General features: G+C 47.2%; 1 protein-coding gene across 4 annotated transcripts in view; it reads right to left on the bottom strand.

The window, feature by feature from the left end:
- The window catches only part of LOC140410645 (uridine-cytidine kinase-like 1), a 170,239-nt gene that overhangs the window by 109,362 nt on the left and 40,019 nt on the right, over positions 1-20,858 (bottom strand). For all 4 annotated transcript variants that reach the window (XM_072499009.1, XM_072499008.1, XM_072499011.1 and 1 more), the window contains exon 5: positions 7,642-7,713. In XM_072499009.1, the coding sequence (XP_072355110.1) occupies positions 7,642-7,713 (72 nt within the window). The remainder of the gene's footprint in view (positions 1-7,641; positions 7,714-20,858) is intronic.

Here is a 20,858-nt window from a genome sequence, read left to right as displayed (position 1 = left end):
ACCCTCTGGCTGAAGAAATTCCTCCTCATCTCTGTTTTAAAGTATCGTCCCTTTAGTCTGAAATGATGTCCTCTGCTTCTAGTTTTTCGCACAAGTGAAAACATCCTCTCCACGTCCACACTATCCGGGCCTCGCAGTATCCTGTAAGTTTCAATGAGATTCCCCCTCATCCTTCTAAACTCTACGAGTACAGACCCAGAGTCCTTCATTCCTCATACGACAAGCTGTTCATGCCAGGGATCATTCTTGTGAATCTCCTCTGGACCCTTTCCAAGGCCACCACATCTTTCCTTAGATACGGGGCCCAAAACTGCTCATACTTCAAATGGGGTCTGACAAGACCCTTACACAGTCTCAGAAGTTCATCCCTGGTCTTGTATTCTAGCCCTCTTGACAGGAATGCTAACATTGCATTTGCCTTCTTTACTGCCGACTGAACCTGCACATTAACCTTAAGAGAATCGTGAACAAGGACTCCCAAGTCCCTTTGTGCTTCTGATTTCCTCAGCATTTCCCCATTTAGAAAATAGTCTCTGCCTAAATTCCTCCTTCCAAAGTGCATAACCTCACACTTTTCCACATTGTATTTCATTTGCCACTTCATTGCCCACTCTCCTAGCCTGTCCAAATCCTTCTGCACTCTCCTTGCTTCCTCAATACTACCTGTCCCTCTACAGATCTTTGTATCATCTGCAAACCTAGCAATAGTGCCTTCAGTTCCTTCTTCCAGATAATTAATGTATATTGTGAAAAGTTGTGGGCCCAGCACAGACCCCTGAGGCACAACGCTAGTCCCCGGCTGCCATCTTGAAAAAGACCCCTTTATCCCCACTCTCTGCCTTCTGCCAGTCAGCCAATCCTCTAGCCATGCCAGGATCTTACACTTAACAACACTTAACACCATGGACTCTTAACTTGTATAATAGTGTCTTATGTGGCACCTTGTCAAAGGCCTTCTGGAAATCTAAATAAATGACATCCACTGGTTCTCCTTTGTCTAACTTCCTTGTTACCTCCTCAAAGAACTCAACAGATTTGTCAGATGACCTCCCTTTGACAAAGCCGTGCTGACTCACTCCTATTTTACCATGCACTTCCAAGTACTCCGCAATCTCATCTTTAATAACGGACTCTAAAATCTTACCGATGCCTGAAGTCAGGCTAACCGGCCTATAATTTCCCGTCTTCTGCCTCCCTCCCTTCTTAAACAGTGGTGTTACATTAGCCACTTTCCAGTCCTCTGGGACCCCACCTGCCTCCAGTGATTCCTGAAAGATCACCACCAATGCCTCCACAATCTCCTCAGCTATCTCTTTTAGGACCCTGGGGTGTAGTCCATCCGGTCCAGGTGACTTATCCACCTTCAGACCTTTCAGTTTCCCCAGAACCTTCTCCTTAGTAATGGCCTCTGCTCTCACCTCTGCCCCCTGATTCTCCTGGAGCTCAGGCATCCCACTGGTGTCTTGCACCGTGAAGACTGATGCAAAGTAACTATTCAGTTCGTCTACCATTTCTGTTTCCTGTTATTACTTCGCCAGCCACGTTTTCCAGTGGTCCAATATCTATTTTTGCCTCTCTCTTTCCTTTTATATATTGAAAGAAACTCCATCTTCTTTTATATTACTTGCTAGCTTGCACTCATATTTCATCTTCTCTCCCCTTATTGCTTTTTTAGTTGTCCTCTGCTCGCTTTTAAAGGATTGCCAATCCTCTGGCTTCTCACTAATCCTTGCCACTTTGTATGCTTTTTCTTTTGCTTTTATACTATCATTGACTTCCCTCGTCAACCATGGATGCCTCTCCTGCCCTTAACATGTTTCCTCCTCCTTGGGACGAATTTCTGCTGTGCCTCCCGAATAACCCCCAAAACCTCTGCCATTGCTGTTCCACTGTCTTCCCTGCTACTCTCCTTTTCCAATCAACTCTGACCATACTTTAGAGGGTGTGAAACCTTTGCGGAGGGTACAGATGAGATTTAGTAAAATGCTTCCAGGGATGAGAAATTACAGTTACACAGATAGATTGGAGAAGTTGGGGTTGTTCTCCTTAAGAGCAGAGAAGACCAAGAGGAAATTTCTTCAGGAGGTTTTTAATAATAAAAGGCACAGATTTAAGTATTTGGCAAAACACCCAATAGTGACATGAGCAAAACTTTTGTTTTTGCACAAGTGCATCCTATATATGTTGGGGCAGCAGATTAAATAGCAGACTTCAAAAGGGAAGTGGATAAATAATTGAAGGATAAATGCTTTCCAGGATCTACGTCAAGACCAAGGGAACATGATCAAAATTCCCTCCAAGCTGTGGTGCAGGTCTGATCACACAACAACCAAAAGGTTACCACAAAGTTGTTCCCTTTAAAACCATAAGAAATAGGAACAGCAGGAGGCTGTTTGGCTCCTTGAGCTTGCCCTGACATCATAAGGTCATGGCTGATGAGACATTCCTCACGTTCCGGGGGGGGGGCAGTGCCCTCTGGTTCTAGACTCTCCCATGAGGGGAAACAACTTCTCAGCATTTACCCCGTCAAGCACCTTAAGAATCTTATATGTTTCAATGGGATCACTTTTCACTCTTGTAAATTCCAATAAGTAGAGTCCCAACATACTTAACCTTTGTTGATAAGACAATCCTTCCATACTGTGGAATATTCTAGTGAACCTTCTCTGAACCACCTCCAATGCAATAGCATTCCTTAAGATACCATGGATATGGACTTCGGTGATGGGAATGTGCTGAGTAGTCGCACATCAGGTGGCTCTCCTCCATGAGACTGCAAAACAGGCACTTTTGACCGAATTTAGCTGCAAATCATCCCCTCTCCCTCAACAACAAGATGTACAACGAAAATGCCAGGAAGCAGCTGCTCAAGAGGTGGCAAGGATTACAAGAAGTGCAGCAAGGATGACAAGAAGTGCAGCAAGGGACAGGAATGGCGAGCAAGCAGGTCTGCAGACGCACAAGGCGAGGGGTGCCCAGCCACCCCCAAGAGAGGGAGAACGGCGACCCCAAAAGCGAGCTCCCCTCCCCTCGGTGACAGACATTGGATGGAAGACATCCCTCACCGGGGAACTGAAGGCAATGAAGGACAACATCAAGACCAAAATAAAGGCAGCGGTCAAGGCGGCGGCATGGAAATCGTTGCTCTGGAGGCCAAAATCAAGAGGTTGTTGGCGACCCAGGGTAGCCTGAAAGGAAAAGTCGAGGACCAAGAAAACCGGTCGAGGGAGCAGAACATCAGAATAGCGGGCCTGCTAGAGGGTATCGAGGGCAGGGACCCGACCGATGAAGTGGCCCAAATGCTGGGCAACATAGTGGGGAGGGACAGCTTCCCAAGCCACCGGATATCACCAGGGCTCACAGGTCGCTCTGACCAAAACCCAAGGCGGGGGAACAGCCGAGAGCAATAATAGTCAAGCTACACAAGTACCAGGACTGGGAAAAGATCCTTCGCTGGGCCAGACAGATGAAGACATGCACCGGGAGGGACATAAAATCAGAGTCTACCAGGACATTGGGGTGGAACTGGCAAAGCACATGGCAGAAATTAATCAGGAAAAGTTGGTCCTATTTAAAAACAAAATCACATTCGGGCTGCTGTACCCCCCATCAGAATAGTCACATGGAACATCTGGAGACTTAACAGCCCGGTGAAAAGATCCAGAGTCTTCGCCCATCTGAAAAGTATGAAAGCTGACATAGTTTTCCTCTAAGAGACTCACCCAAGGGAGAAGGACCAACTGCAGGGAAGGAAGGGCAGGGTGGGACACCCAGGTGAGAAGAAATTCTCGTTCTTCTCACCAGTACGTGATGTACACCCACGTCGACTTCTTTGTAGTGGGGAAATTGATGCTTCCAGATCGTCAGAGCGGAATACTCCATTACATGGATATGAGGTTGGAGAAGGGCCATGCCCAACGCCCCCATGAAGGTTGGACACGACTCTCTTGGCCGACAAGGTCTTCTGCCAGAAAAGAATACAGGCCATAGGCGAGTATGTTACAAACAACTGGAACAGGAAAGTCTCACCTTCCATGTTCTGGGTGGTAGTGGATGCTGTGATGAGAGAAAAACTATCGCCGACAAGGCAGGCAGGGACAGGGAAGAGAGGGCAGCTAGGCAACAACTTATCGACTCCATTCTGGGGATCGACAGAAGATACTCCGAGGCATAGCATAGAGTTTCTGGCAGAGAGGAAAAAGCGACAAATGGAATTTAATCCACAGGAAAGCAGTGCATCAACTCCGCCAGACACGGGGGACCTTCTACGAACACGGAGAAAAGACTAGCTGCCTCCAACGCTAACATAAGCCACCATGTCGCTGATACCCAAAAAGGACAAAGACCCAATGGAGTGCGGAACATAGATACCCATCTTGCTGCTTAATGCAGATGCAAAACTACTCGCAAAGGTCCGACCAAGCGGCTGGAGAAATCATACCAGAGGCGGTCTCAGAAGGCCAGACCTGCTTTGTTAAGGCTAGACAGCTAACAGCGAACATTAGACGACTGCTGAACATGATAATGACCGCATCCGGGGAGAGAACACCAGAGGTGATCGTCTTCCCTGGTGCAGAAAAGGACTTCGACAGAGTCGAGTGAAACTACCTAAATGAGGTACTAGAGCAGTTTGGGCTAGGGACAGGATCCACCTCATAGGTGAAACTCCTGTTCAACGCCCCAAGGCGAGCGTATGGACCAACGCTACCAGCTCTGAATACTTCCAGGCTGGGATGCCCCCAGGGCTGTCCCCACTCCTATTCGCCCTGGCAATCGCCCTCAAGAGCAGCGAGGCTGGAAGGGAGACAGAGGAGACAGAAAGCACAAAGTCGCGCTCTATGCGGATGACCTGCTCATCTACATCTCGGACATGCAAAGCGGCATGGAAGGAATCATGAAGCTTTACGAGAGTTTGGAGCCTTCTCGGGCTACAAACTCAACCAGAGCAAGAGTTAAATATTCCCTGTGAACCAGAGAGGGGAAGGGGCAGAGCTGGAGGGACTACCATTTAAAGTAGCCCAAAACAAATTCCACTACCTGGGGATCCAGATTGCCCATGACTGGACACAAATCCACAAGTGGAACCTGACCAGTCTGGCGGAGGATGTTAAAATGTAGGGAAATTATTAGGCCCAACACAACAAATGAATTGGAGGAACCTTGAGGGACTAACTGGTTTGCTCTTTGAAAGTGCTGGCACAGACTTGATAATCCAAATGACCTTCTGTGTTGGACTTTTCTGTGGTTCTAGAATAGCAGTAAGAATTGCTCATCTTAACATTAAGCAAAATAAACAGTATGATCGCAAAACTATTGATTAATCAGCGCTGACACGTTGCCCCTTACTGATGTCTTGGCCGACCCTCTTGGCCGACAAGGTCTTCTGCCAGAAAAGAATACAGGCCATAGGCAAGTATGTTACTAACAACTGGAACAGGAAAGTCTCACCGTCCATGTTCTGGGTGGTAGTGGATGCTGTGATGAGAGAAAAATTATCGACGACAAGGCAGGCAGGGACAGGGAAGAGAGGGCAGCTAGGCAACAACTTATCGACTCCATTCTGGGGATCGACAGAAGATACTCTGAGGCCCCTAGCATAGAGTTTCTGGCAGAGAGGAAAAAGCGACAAATGGAATTTAATCCACAGGAAAGCAGTGCATCAACTCCGCCAGACACGGGGGACCTTCTACGAACACGGAGACAAGACTAGCTGCCTCCAACGCTAACATAAGCCACCATGTCACTGATACCCAAAAAGGACAAAGACTCAACGGAGTGCGGAACATAGATACCCATCTTGCTGCTTAATGCAGACGCAAAACTACTCGCAAAGGTCCGACCAAGCGGCTGGAGAAATCATACCAGAGGCGGTCTCAGAAGGTCAGACCTGCTTTGTTAAGGCTAGACAGCTAACAGCGAACATTAGACGACTGTTGAACATGATAATGACCGCATCCGGGGAGAGAACACCAGAGGTGATCGTCTTCCTTGGTGCAGAAAAGGACTTCGACAGAGTCGAGTGAAAGTACCTAAATGAGGTACTAGAGCAGTTTGGGCTAGGGACAGGATCCACCTCATAGGTGAAACTCCTGTTCAACGCCCCAAGGAGAGCGTATGGACCAACGCTACCAGCTTTGAATACTTCCAGGCAGAGATGCCCCCAGGGCTGTCCCCACTCCTATTCGCCCTGGCAATCGCCCTCAAGAGCAGCGAGGCTGGAAGGGAGACAGAGGAGACAGAAAGCACAAAGTCGCGCTCTATGCGGATGACCTGCTCATCTACATCTCGGACATGCAAAGCGGCATGGAAGGAATCATGAAGCTTTACGAGAGTTTGGAGCCTTCTCGGGCTACAAACTCAACCTGAGCAAGAGTTAAATATTCCCTGTGAACCAGAGAGGGGAAGGGGCAGAGCTGGAGGGACTACCATTTAAAGTAGCCCAAGACAAATTCCACTACCTGGGGATCCAGATTGCCCATGACTGGACACAAATCCACAAGTGGAACCTGACCAGTCTGGCGGAGGATGTTAAAATGTAGGGAAATTATTAGGCCCAACACAACAAATGAATTGGAGGAACCTTGAGGGACTAACTGGCTTGCTCTTTGAAAGTGCTGGCACAGACCTGATAATCCAAATGACCTTCTGTGTTGGACTTTTCTGTGGTTCTAGAATAGCAGTAAGAATTGCTCATCTTAACATTAAGCAAAATAAACAGTGTGATCGCAAAACTATTGATTAATCAGCGCTGACACGTTGCCCCTTACTGATGTCTTTCCATCTGACTATATTTTGCTCAACATGCCCTACCCATGATGGTGGTGTAATGCTGAGCACCAAATTTGTCTCACCCCTTGCTCTTCTAGCATCTTCACCACCTTCCAAGCATTCAATCTCATAATTAAAGGCTAGTAACCTTTAAAATCCTTGTCAGCTGCTGTGCAAGTAAAGCAACCGTACATTTCATCTAAAGCTAATTATGTTAATGAAGTATACACACCAAGTATTAAGCGTGTTTCTGTATTTTTATGATTTACTATATTATTTCACTTATTAAAAACATTGTATATGATTTGAAAAAGGTTCAATGTTCCTTATTACTACTTCACAGCAATTGGTGATGACCTTCATTAATCCTTCCATTACCATCAAAAGAAATTCTCAGGTGAAGACAAAGACCATGATTCATGTTTTTGGAGCACATTAGATTATATGCCACCATTAAGTCATGAAGGTAGAACAAAGTTTCAATTCTGTGACAAAGAAAATAGACTAAAATGTATTTTTTGAAAATTCAGCTCTTGTTATGAATTTAAAAGACTATATGCTATGATACAGTGACCACATTGGAATTAAAAAAGAAAGATTTTAAACTTCTGAGGAGAACTTCACAAAAGTGGAATGAAAAGCAGCTCAGCGGAAACTATAACATATGACAAGAATACAGAATTTCCACTGTCATCAATTCTTAGGTCTTCATGTGGAATCAAACAATACTACATTTCAATGTAAGAAATTTAAGGCATTACGTTCCAGAAAAGTATTACTAATTTCAATACGCTACTACTCAGTACCGGGCACAATTAGTCTGGTACTTAAACAGTTTTTGTTTCAATATTGTAATGAAAAATAGCTGTGCACCTTTAGGAGTTCCTTGTTGGCAAATGCAAGAATTCCTTCAAAGATCACAACATTTGCTCCATACACAGTTTTCTGTAAAACAAACAAAAGTTAGCGAACATCACACGTTGCATTATATATATGTTTAACACTATGTTTAATAGTACCATCAATTAAAGCCGATAACCTATTTTAACCAGTGACTGTCGAGCAGTGGCTGCCATAACGGTATGGGGGAAGTGGTTAGAATATTACCTTTTTACCTCTGATGTGGAATCCAATCGAATGGAAAATGACTTTCAAGCATTGGCTGCCATGTGGATATGGGAGGAGTGGTTATAACATCACCTTTTTACCTCTGATATTGAATCCAATCTAATGTAAATGATGGATAATATTTTCTGCTGATATTGATTGCAAGAAAAGCACAAAATTATTTTCAATCAATTTCAATTGAAAATGATCGCATACACACAATTATATAGCCTGGAGTCAGAGTTTTACAGCGTGGAAAGAGGCCCTTTGGCCCAATGCATTCATGCCGACCATCAAGAACCTAATTATTCACTTCCGGTTGCGGTGATGCACTGCTAAGCCGCACGTTTCGGCAGCTCCCGTTCTAACGGACCTTTGGGCTCTTATCGGGAGCCCCAACGGAATTTTTTTTCGACCTAACCCAGTCCCCCCGGGTGTGTATGGAAAGGAGCGGCAGTAGTGGCCAGATTGCAAAGGATCCTTTGGAGCAGCGGCAGAGAAGAGAAGGGAGAAGCAAGATGGCGGCGGATGGAACCCAGATGGTATGGGGCCCGGACCAGCAGGAGTTTCTCCGACGATGTGTGGCGGAGCTTAAGAAAGAGGTGTTGGCGCCGATGCTACTGGCAATCGAGGGGCTGAAGGAAACACAAAAGGTCCAGGCGATGGAGCTCCGTGGAGTGAAGGCAAAGGCAGCCGAGAATGAAGATGAGATACAGGGCCTGGTGGTAAAAACGGAGACACACGCGGCACTACACAAGAGGTGCATTGGAAGGCTGGAAGCCCTGGAGAACAGCTCAAGGAGGAAAAACCTACGGATTCTAGGTCTCCCCGAAGGAGCAGAGGGAGCTGATGTTGGGGCTTATGTGAGCATGATGCTCCACACGCTAATGGGAGTTGAGGCCCCAACGGGCCCCCTGGAAGTGGAGGGAGCGTACCGGGTCCTCGTGAGAAGACCAAAGGCAGGTGAAACACCAAGAGCAATAGTGGTGAAGTTCCATCGCTACAGGGACAGAGAGATGGTCCTGAGCTGGGCCAAGAAGGCACGGAGTAGCAAATGGGAGAATGCGGTGATAGGGGTGTATCAGGACTGGAGTGCGGAGGTGGCGAGAAGGAGGGCGAGTTTTAACCGGGCCAAGGCGGTACTCCATAGGAAGAAAATAAAATTTGGGATGCTGCAGCCGGCGCGATTGTGGGTCACGCATCAGGGCAAGCACCACTACTTCGAGATGGCGGATGAGGCATGGACATTCATCCAAGAAGAGAAACTGGACTAGATTTGAGAGTTTGATGTTTGGAGAGAAGCAGCGAGGTGGTGATACAGGAATGTAAAGTGGGGAAAGGGGAGGACTATTGTACAGCAATGTTAGACGGGGAATTTCTCCACCCCCGATGGGGGGGGGAGGGACATGAAGAAATAGACGGGGAATTTCTCCACCCCCGATGGGGGGGGGGGGGGGGGGGGGGGACATGAAGAAATATGTGCGCTGGTGGAAAAAGGGACAGGGAAGGGGAATGAGGGAACTGCGCCAGAGGGGGCGGGGCTGAGAGATAGCGCGGGTATTTTCCGCGCTATGGAAATTATAGCGGGAAAACGGGCGCAGGAAGGAAGGGAGTCCCACACGCAGGGAGGTCAAAGAGTGAACGGGGGAAGCTGAGGTCAGCCAGAGTTAGCTGACTTCCGGAAGTAATATGGGGGGAGTAACCAAGCTAGAGGGGGATCTAGTGGGGGGGGGGGGGGGGGGGGTGATTAACTGGGTTGCTGCTGCTGAGTGAAAGGGGAGCTGGTAAGAGATGAGGGACCGGGGCGGGAAGGCGCTGCCTGGGGGACGGACGGGTGCGCGGGACCTGGATGGGGAGATGTCCTAAAAAAGGGGATGGCTAGTCGACGAGGGAGGGGGGGGCTGAATGGCCCCCCAATCCGGCTGATCACGTGGAATGTGAGAGGATTAAATGGGCCGATTAAGAGGGCATGGGTGTTTGCGCACTTAAAGAGACTGAAGGCGGATGTAGTCATGCTTCAGGAAACGCACCTGAAGGTGGCGGATCAGGTTAAATTAAGAAAAGGATGGGTGGGACAGGTATTCCACTCAGGGTTGGACGCAACAAACAGAGGGGTGGCAATATTGGTGGGGAAACGTGTATCATTCGAGGCTAAGAATATAGTGGTGGACAGTGGGGGCAGATATGTGATGGCGAGTGGCAGACTGCAGGGAGAGGCGGTTGTGCTGGTGAATGTATATGCCCCGAACTGGGATGACGTGGGATTCATGAAGCGAATGCTGGGACGTATCCCGGACCTGGAGGTGGGAAGCTTGGTAATTGGGGGGGATTTTAACACAGTGCTGGATCCAGGGCTAGACCGGTCCAGATCCAGGACCGGGAGAAGGCCGGCAGCAACCAAGGTGCTTAAGGGATTATGGAACAAATGGGGGGAGTGGATCCGTGGAGATTCGCCAGGCCGATGGCTAAAGAGTTCTCTTTCTTCTCCCATGTCCATAAGGTATACTTCAGGATAGACTTTTTCGTTTTGGGAAGGGCACTGACCCCGAAAGTGGCAGGAACGGAGTACTCGGCCATAGCCGTTTCAGACCACGCCCCGCATTGGGTGGATTTGGAACTAGGAGAGGAAAGGGAGCAGCGCCCACTCTGGCGACTAGATATGGGACTACTGGCGGACGAGGAGGTCTGCGGAAGGGTGAGGGGGTGTATTGAGCGATACCTGGAGGTCAACGACGATGGGGAGGTTCAGGTGGGGGTAGTATGGGAAGCGCTGAAGGCGGTGGTTAGAGGAGAGCTGATCTCCATCAGCCCACAAGGGGAAACAAGAGGGCAAAGAAAGAGAGAGATTAGTGGGGGAAATTTTGAGGGTGGATAAAAAATATGCGGAGGCCCCAGACGAAGGGATATACAGATAAAGACGAAGACTACAGACGGAGTTTGACCTGCTGACCACGGGAAAGGCAGAGGCACAGTGGAGGAAGGCACAGGGGATGCAATATGAGTATGGGGAAAAGGCGAGCCGGCAGTTGGCCCACCAACTTCGGAAGAGGATGGCGGCGAGAGAGATCAGAGGAGTTAGGGACGAAACGGGAAATATGGAGCAGAGAGTAGGGAAAGTGAACGAGGTGTTCAAGACCTTTTATGAGAGGCTATATAAGTCCCAACCCCTGGGGGGAAAAGAAGGAATGTTACACTTTCTGGACCAGCTAAGGTTCCCGAAGGTGAAGGGGCAGGAGGTGGCAGGTCTGGGGGCGCCAATCGAGGTGGATGAGGTGATTAAAGGACTGGGGAACATGCAGGCAGGGAAGGCCCCGGGACCAGACGGGTTTCCGGTGGAATTCTACAGGAAGTATATGGATCTGTTGGCCCCGCTCTTGGCGAGAACCTTTAATGAGGCTCAGGAAAGGGAGATGCTACCCCCGACAATGTCGGAGGTGACGATAATCGCTAATCCTGAAACGAGATAAAGACCCGCTGCAATGCGGGTCATACAGGCCTATCTCACTCCTAAATGTAGATGCCAAACTGCTGGCAAAAGTGATGGCGACAAGGATAGAGGATTGCGTCCCAGGGGTGGTGCATGACGACCAGACAGGGTTTGTAAAGGGCAGATAACTGAATGTTAATGTACGAAGGTTGCTGGGGGTGATGATGACGCCCCCACCGGAGGGGGAGGCAGAGATAGTGGTGGCGATGGATGCAGAGAAGGCATTCGATAGGGTGGAGTGGGACTATCTGTGGGAGGTGCTGAAGAGGTTTGGGTTCGGGGAGGGGTTTATTAGATGGGTCAGACTCTTATATGGGGCCCCGGTGGCAAGCGTAGTCACAAACCACCAAAGATCGGGGTATTTTCGGCTACATAGGGGTACAAGACAAGGGTGTCCCCTGTCCCCGTTACTGTTCGTGTTGGCAATTGAACCACTGGCCATAGCGCTGAGGGATTCTAAGAAGTGGAGGGGGGTGCTTAGAGGGGGAGAGGAGCACCGAGTGTCGCTCTACGCAGATGATCTACTGCTATACGTTGCGGACCCGGTAGAGGGGATGCCAGAAGTAATGCAGATACTTAAGGAGTTTGGAGAGTTCTCGGGATACAAACTAAATATGGGGAAGAGCGAGCTTTTTGTAATGCACCCCGGGGAACAGGGAAGGGGGATAGATGCTCTGCCGCTGAGGAGAGTGGAAAGGAACTTCCGATGCTTGGGGATCCAGGTGGCCAGGAACTGGGGAACCCTGCATAGACTTAACCTGACACGACTGGTGGAGCAGATGGAGGAGGACTTTATGAGGTGGGATATGGTGCCGCTATCGCTGGCAGGCGGAGTGCAGGCAGTTAAAATGGTGGTCCTCCAGAGGTTTCGTTTCGTGTTTCAGTGTCTCCCTATTCTGATCACAAAGGCCTTTTTTTTAAAAATAGACAGGAGCATTACGAGCTTTGTGTGGGCAGGAAAGACCCCGAGAGTAAAGAGGGGGTTCCTGCAGCATAGTAGGGACAGAGGGGGACTGGCGCTGCCGAGTTTGAGCGACTACTACTGGGCCGCCAATGTGTCGATGGTCTGTAAGTGGATGAGGGAGGAAGAGGGAGCAGCGTGGAAGAAGCTGGAGATGGCGTCCTGTAAGGGAACGAGCCTAAAAGCGCTGGTGACGGCACCGCTGCCATTCTCCCCGAAAAGATAAACCACAAACCCAGTGGTGGTGGCAACCTTGAGGATCTGGGGGCAGTGGAGGCGACACAGGGGAGTGACGGGTGCCTCGGTGTGGTCCCCGATAAGGAATAACCACAGGTTTGTCCCAGGGAGGATGGATGGGAGGTTCCAGTGTTGGCAACGAGCAGGAATTAGGAAGCTGAGGGACCTGTTTATAGATGGGACGTTTGCAAGTCTGGGAGCGCTAGAAGAAAAATATAAGTTGCCCCCGGGGAACGCCTTCTGGTATATGCAAGTGAGGGCATTTGCGAGGCAACAGGTGAGGGAATTTCCGCAGCTCCCAACGCAGGGGATGCAAGATAGAGTGATTTCTGGGGTATGGGTCAGAGAGGGCAAAGTGTCCGAAATATACCGGGAGATGAGGGACGAGGGGGAGGCGATGATAGAGGAGCTGAAGGGAAAATGGGAAGAAGAGCTGGGGGAAGAGATTGAGGAGGGGCTATGGGCTGATGCCCTAGGTAGGGTAAATTCCTCGTTCTCGTGTGCCAGGCTCAGCCTGATTCAATTTAAGGTTCTACATAGAGCACATATGATGGGAGCAAGACTGAGCAGGTTCTTCGGGGTGGAGGACAGGTGTGGGAGGTGCTCGGGAAGCTCGGTGAACCACACACACATGTTCTGGTCGTGTCTGGCACTGCACGAGTTCTGGGGGGGCGTGGCAAGGGTAATTTCAAAGGTGGTGAAGGTCGGGGTCAAGCCAGGCTGGGGGCTAGCTATATTTGGGGTTGCGGAAGAGCCGGGAATGCAGGAGGCGAAAGAGGCCGATATTTTGGCCTTTGCGTCCCTAGTAGACCGGCGTAGGATTCTACTCATGTGGAAGGAAGCGAAGCCCCCAGGCGTGGAGGCCTGGATAAACGACATGGCAGGGTTCATAAGATTGGAACGAATAAAATTTGCATTGAGAGGATCGGCTCAGGGGTTCTCCAGGCGGTGGCAACCGTTCCTTGACTATCTTACGGGACGATAATGAAAAGATAGAAATGACAGCAGCAGCAACCCAGAGGGGAGGGGGGGGGAGCACTATTTTGTGTTTTTGCTATTTGTTTTTTCTTTTTTTTTTTTCTTTTAGTTGTTGTTGTTAGTTCACTATATTATTTAAATAATGTTATTTACCAGTTAATGTATAATCCCTTGTTGAGTTGTAAAAACGGAAAAAGTTTTGTTTGAAAAATTTTAATAAAATATTTTTTTTTTTTAAAAAAAACCTAATTATTCTAATCCCATTTTCCAGCATTTGGTCCATATGCTATGGTAGAATATGACTTGGGGACCAGAATAAACATAAATATATATTATATTTTTTTTCTTTATATAAACTGATTATATTTCACTAAACCTGAAATAAATGGTTTTTAACCATATAAAATTGAAAATGATAAATTACTCAAAATACTGAATTGCAGAATTTCATGCAAACTATTTATAAATATCATGACCAGGATATCACTTCAATCTTTCCAATGTTTTCTTCTAAGCTAAATACTATGGTCAAAAAATGTATTGCTTAGAATTGGAAAATCTATTCTCTTTCAAACATATTTCCTCTTAACGGTAAGAAATGTTCTTAAGAATTTATCCTAATTTACAGTGGCTAGCACTGTTACTTCACAACTCCAGGGTCCCAGGTTCGAGTCCTGGCTTGGGTCACTGTCTGTGCGGAGTCTGCACGCTCGCCCTGTGACTGCGTGGGTTTCCTCCGGGTGCTCCGTTTTCCTCCCACAAGTCCCAAAAGACGTGCTGTTTGGTAATTTGGACATTCTGAATTCTCCCCGTGTACCCGAACAGGCACCAGAATGTGGCTCCTCGGGGATTTTCACAATAACTTCATTGCAGTGTTAATGTAAGCCTACTTGTGACAATAAGATTATTACAATATATAATTTGGTCTAATATTCCAGAATCCACAAATGAGATTTTAACAATTTTAGTTTGTAGCCACCTGGGATGGCCACTCACAAAGGGAAATATGGCCACTTGCAAAGAATCAAGGGAAATATGGCCACTTGCAAAGAATCAAGGGAAATATGGCCAATGCAGGATCCAGACGAACTCAGAGCTCAAGTGTATATTTGCCACTAGCGAACCAGACACTATCGAAAACCCCAGCCGATTTACATTCTAATGGCCCATTTCCCCAGGACAAAAGACTTGCACTCAGGTATCAGATACAGATCCAGACACATCGGCGCCACTCCCTTCACCCAGGAAGCCCAAACAGCCACTGTCAATGACCGCTCAGGACACGCTCAGTTATCAAGGCACTCGCCTCTTTATTGGCTCGAATCGAAGGCAGTAATTGAAGCCTGCCGAATTATTGGGTCCAAAGTTAAGGACCGCCCAAAAGAGCGCGAAACCCCCAAAGGATAAAGAGAGACACTGCCATGTATTCGATCTCTTTTGGCCCCGGCGCACCGGCACTCTCTTGGCCCCTGCATGTGCCCAAAACCAATTGCAGCACCACGACCAGAAGCAAGTTCAAGACCAACGATCGCTACCAGACGGATGAGCCCAGCAGAAACTAAGTCACTTCTTCAGACCCAGCCACGCCAGATCCGAACAGGCTTGTTCCTCTGCATAAAGCCGGGTGCCTGAAGTTAAGTACAGGTTGTTGTAGTGTTAGGTGTAATTTAGCTTGTAGTGTTTTATGTTGCATGTCGAAGTAATTCTGGTGTGTAAATAAACTATCCTTGAACTTGAACTAACTAACTGGTTGTTGGGACTTTGATCGATATCCGGCTAAACCTTGTGGTGGTATCATTTGATAACTGGCGACTCTGAAGGCAATATCCTCATTAATAACGGTCAGATTAATATCTGACTAAAGTAGATACCCCAGACTTGGCAACATTATTGGTGACGCTGGTGGGAGAGTATTCCACTCATTAAAAAGAGCAATATTATTGGCGTCTCTGGTGCGAATTGGCAACAAGTTTCAAGCATGATACTAATTATTTTCTATTATATTAAAGTACCAATTTCTTTATTAAAAAAACCATTCACAAAGTACTATAAACTACAGACCTGATATTAATGCTAACATTGGACAGCAAATAGATATAACACTGCTTGAAAAAATTGTTCATATGGGGTCAATCATTAAAACCTTTCTGGTCAGCCAGGCCATTTGTAATCTTAAAATGATAATGTAATTACCAAATGTGGATAGAGAATTATATTTGTAAATTTCAGACTATTTTATAAATATCCTGTTAATTTCCCTTTTACTCACACAAAAGAAGTACAATCTACATAAGGATTTCTTAATATATCACAGAATAACAGAATCACAGTGTAATACAGTGCAGAAGAGGGTCTTCACCCCCATCAAATCTGCTCCAACACATGAAAAACACCTGACCTGCCTACCTAGTCCCATTTGCCAGCACTTGGCCCATAGCCTTGAATGTTCTAATGTGCCAAGTGCCCATCCAGGAACTTTTTAAATGATGTGAGGCAACCCACCTCACCACCTTCCCAGGCATTGCAATCCAGACCGTCACTACCCTCTGGGTAAAAAGACTTTTCCTCAAATTGCCCCCTAAACTTCATGCCCCGGACCTTGAACTTGTGTCCTCTTGTAACTGACCATTCCATTCAGGGGAACAGCTGCTCCCTAGCCACCCTGTCCATGCCCCTCATAATCTTGTACACCTTGTTCAGTCTTCCCCACTCCAGCGAAAACAACCCAAGCCTTTCCTGGCATGCTCTCCTGCACTATTCATTGAACCGGGGTTGATCCCCTGGCTTGGTGGTGATAGTAGACTGGGGGATATGCCGGTTGCAGATTGTGGTTGAATACAATCCTGCTGCTGCTGTTTGCCCACAACAATGGATGCCCATTCTGGAGTTGCTAGATCTGTTTGAAGTCTTCCCATTTAGCACGGTGGTAGTTCCACACACGATGGAGAGTATCCTCAATGTGAAGAATGGACTTGGTCTCCACAAAGACTGTGCGGTGATCACTTCTACCTATACTGTAATGGACAGATGCATCTGCAGCAGGTAGACTGGTGAGGAAGAGGTCAAGTATGATTTTCCATCCGGTTAGTTCCCTCATCACCTGCTGCAGTCCCAGTCTAGCAGCTATGTCCTTTAGGACCCAGCCAGCTCGGTCAGCAGTGGTACTACCAAGCCACTCTTGGCTATGGACATTGAAGTCCCCCCACTCAGAGCATATTCTGCGTTCTTGCCACCCTCAGTGCTTCCTCCAGGTGGTGTTAAACATGGGGGAGTACTGATTCAACGTGAAATTGTTGCAGTCGCGTGGACTGGTTGTTGAAGACAGATAAGAAGGACAAGGACGCATGGACTGGTAGTTGAAGACAGATAAGAAGGAGGACAAGGACAGAAGATGTATCCTGTTTAGCTAGGAATGGTCAAACTGATGATCCCAGGTCATGGGTGTACATGGCTATGAATTTTCCTAATGCTGGAAAACAAAACTAGATAAAAAGGGGAGGCTAGAAGCCTCCGCAGCGAGACCTGCAGGAAAAACCATTGTGTAAATAAACCCAGAGTCCCAGACTCGGAGAAGAAGACGACCCATCTCACCTTGTAACAGGTAGTATTCGAGTCTAAGCCAGGAGTCTTGTGGTTCATTCTAACAAGTAATCAGTACTTTAACAAATTATATAAAAAGTTGTGTTGTCTAGTTTTTTAAACATTAATAAAGATTCAGTTGGACAAACTATCTTGTGCATTTTTTTGTCCGCCACATCAGTTGCACCTCGTCTGGTTCCAGTTCTAGTCTTCACGGTCTTTCTATTTGAGTTGTAACAATAGAACCTGAGGTTTAAGTCAAGGTTCAAAAGTAATAATTTCCCCCCAAAAAAATCAAATTGAAAGGACTTGAGAATTTTTATTTTATTGTCAACAACCCATATCTCCAAGCATATTTTGACAAAATAGGTACAACTAATTCTCAGCAAAACCACAAGGGTAAGAACAAAGAATACAGCACAGGAACAGGCCCTTCATCCCTCCAAGCATGTACCGGTTATACCACCCTTGGCCAAAACCCCCAGCACTTCCTAGTGCCGTATCCCTCTTATACCCATCCTATCCATTTTTTAAGTCGAGATGCCTTTTGAATGCCGTTAATGTATCTGCTACCACAATCTTACCCTCCGTATTATAAACCTGCCTCGTACATCTCCTCTAAACTTATGCCCCTAGTGACTGACCTCTCCACCCTGGGGAAGAGTGCCTGCCCATCCACTCTATCCATGCCTCTCAATCTTGTAGACCTCTATCAGGTCACCCCTCAACCTCCGTCGTTCGAATGAAAACAGTCCGTGCCTCTCCGCATAGCTAACACCCTCCAGACCAGGCAACATCCTGGTAAACCTCCTCTGCACCCTCTCCAAAGCCTCCACATCCTTCTGGTAGTGTGGCGACCTGAATTGTGAGCAATATTCCAAGTGTGGCCATACCTATGTTCGAGACAACTGTAGCATGACTTGCCAGTTTTTATACTCGATAATCCATCCAATGAATCAAGCATTCCATATGCTTTCTTGACTACAATGTCCCTTTGTGTTGCCACTTTCAAAGATCTGTGGACCTGTACGCCCAGATCTCTCTGACTTTCTATACCATCCACACATCATAGCCAAGAATCATCTTCCACAAAGTCCTTTTCTTTGGTGAACACTGATGCACAGTACTCATTTAGTAGCTCGCCCATTTCCTCTTGCTCAACACAGTGGTCCAATCCTTTCCCTGGCCACCCATATGAAAAAAAAACTTTGGGATTCACCTTAATCCTACTTGCCAAGGACTTTTCATGACCCCATCTAATTTCCCATTTAAGTACCTTCCCACTTTCTTGTACTCCGCAAAGGTTTAGACCAGTGTTTTTGAAATGTTTTGTTCCTGGGACCCATTTTTACCAACTGGCCAACTTTCGGGACCCACGCCAGCCAACCTTCACGACCTACCATTTTCTCTTATCTTGTTTGCTGCTGGCAAAAATGGAGGAATCGCAATCGTGCCCGGGGGCCTGCTCTCTGCCTCCCTTGAGGCAGGAAGATAACATAGAAGTTTTTAAAAAATCTTCTGCGTCTCCGATTGCGCAAATTCGCGGGCAACAGCCGCAGCAGCCGGCTTTTAACAATGCCGGCTGCGAGCGGCCTTCAAAAAGGCTGCAACCATATTTAAAAAATGCAGCCACACTACGCATGTGTGCCTGCTCATTGGTGCGCATGCATAAAACTCTGTGCATGCGCACCGATGAGCGGGCACGCATGCGCAGTGTGGCCGCATTTTTTATTAATATGGCCCCGATCTTTCTGAAGGCCACTCACGGCCGGCATTGTTAAAAGCTGGCTGCTGCAGCTGTTGTGCGCGAATGTGCGCAATCGAGCACCGCGACAGACGGCTCCGCGACCTTTCCAACACCTGCCCGCGAAGCATCCTAGGGTCGCGACCCCAACTTTGAAAATGCCTCATTTAGACTGTATCCACCCTTCTAGACAGTACAAAAGACTCTTTTTCTATTTGACGAGGTTCAAAATATCCCTCGTTACCAAAGGCTCCCTAAACTTCCCACACTTATCCTTTGTTCTCTCAGGAGCGTGACTTTCCTGAATCCTAATTGACTGTTGTTTGAAAGACTCCCACATGTCCGATGTTAGTTTACCCTCCAACAACCGCACCCAATCCAAATTCTTCAATTCCTGTCTAATGTTATCGTAATTTGCCTTTCCCCAGTTTACCCTCATCCCTATCCACAAGTACCCTAAAACTTATGCAATTGTGGTCATTACCCCCAAAATGTTCCCCTACTGAAACCTCAACCACCTGTCCAGGCTCCTTCCACAATACCAGGTCCAGTACTCCCCTTTCCTAGTTGGACTATCTACATATTGCATCAAGAAGTCTTCCTGGATACACCTTACAAACTCTGCCCCATCCAAGCCCCTAGCACTGTGAGTCCCAGTCAATGTAGGGGAAGTTAAAATTCCCCAACCACAACATCCCTGTTACTTTTGCACCTACCTAAAATCTCTCGACCCATCTGCTTCTCTATCTCTCGCTGACAGTTGAGGGGCCTGTAATAAACCCCCAACATTTGTGACTGCCCCTTCCTGTTCCTGAGCTCTACCCAGATTGCCTCATTGTATGAGCCCTCCGAGGTCTCCTCCCACATCACGGATACTTGAATACGGCAAAGTTACATTGGCATAGATGGTGATGCCCTTTGATCAGCAGAAGTTCAGAATGCAATTGCCAAGACATTTGTATAAATCTCAAGAATACTTGTGCAATGAAAACATCATCTGAATAAGCAAGTCACTGCAAATGAAAATTTGAATTTATATCATACCAAAAGCTCGATTTGAGTGAATTTGATAATGTCATAGTTATGTCAAAAAAAAGAATCACAGCAAGGGAATTTGTTATATCATCAGAGGGCCAACTACCGCCCTCACAAGCACCTGTTACAACCCTCATTAGTGGCAAAATTGAAGGCAGTAACACTTCTCTGTCATAAGTCCCAGTCCTACACCCACAGGATTCGTGCTTTGGCTGTATAACATCAAATTCAAATGCATATCTTTTCATAGAGGAAAAAAAAACAAATTTATATGCAAAGAGGAATAACCAGAAGCTGAAAATACTGGTAGATGTTTGCGCATACAATCACATGTCTGCTGTTAATTACAAATCTACAGATATATTGTCTTGCTGCTACCAGGTGTGAAATGACATGCATGCCTGCCTGTAGAGTTGTCTAAAAGTCAATCAAGAAGCAGCTGCCTGTGGGTAATCATTTGAAACATAAACAGCCACTCACTCCCAAATATTTTTCAAATTGAAACAGACACCATTTAGTGAATTCTCCAACATCATTGATCTATCATGGAGTACGTGATTGCATTAGGGATAGGAAAGCACGTGTTCATACTTGAGGAAGAGGGGGAAGGCACAGACAATATTGAGCACGGTGGCTTCACAGCGCCAGGGTCCCAGATTCGATTCCCCGCTGGGTCACTGTCTGTGCAGAGTCTGCACGTTCTCCCCATGTCTGCGTGGGTTTCCGCTGGGTGCTCTGGTTTCCTCCCACAGTCCAAAGATGTGCAAGTTAGGTGGACTGGCCATGATAAATTGCCCTTAGTGACCAAAAAGGTTAGATGGGGTTATTGGGTTATGGGGATAGGGTGGAAGTGAGGGCTTAAGTGGGTCGGTGCAGACTCGATGGGCCGAATGGCCTCCTTCTGCACTGTATGAAAATGAAATGAATGAAAATCGCTTGTCACAAGTAGGCTTCAATGAAGT

This window comes from Scyliorhinus torazame, chromosome 4 (assembly GCF_047496885.1).
Source record: "Scyliorhinus torazame isolate Kashiwa2021f chromosome 4, sScyTor2.1, whole genome shotgun sequence".
Lineage (NCBI taxonomy): Eukaryota > Metazoa > Chordata > Chondrichthyes > Carcharhiniformes > Scyliorhinidae > Scyliorhinus > Scyliorhinus torazame.
Note: the sequence above shows the minus strand (reverse complement) of the source record. Positions and strands in the feature narration are given on the sequence as shown.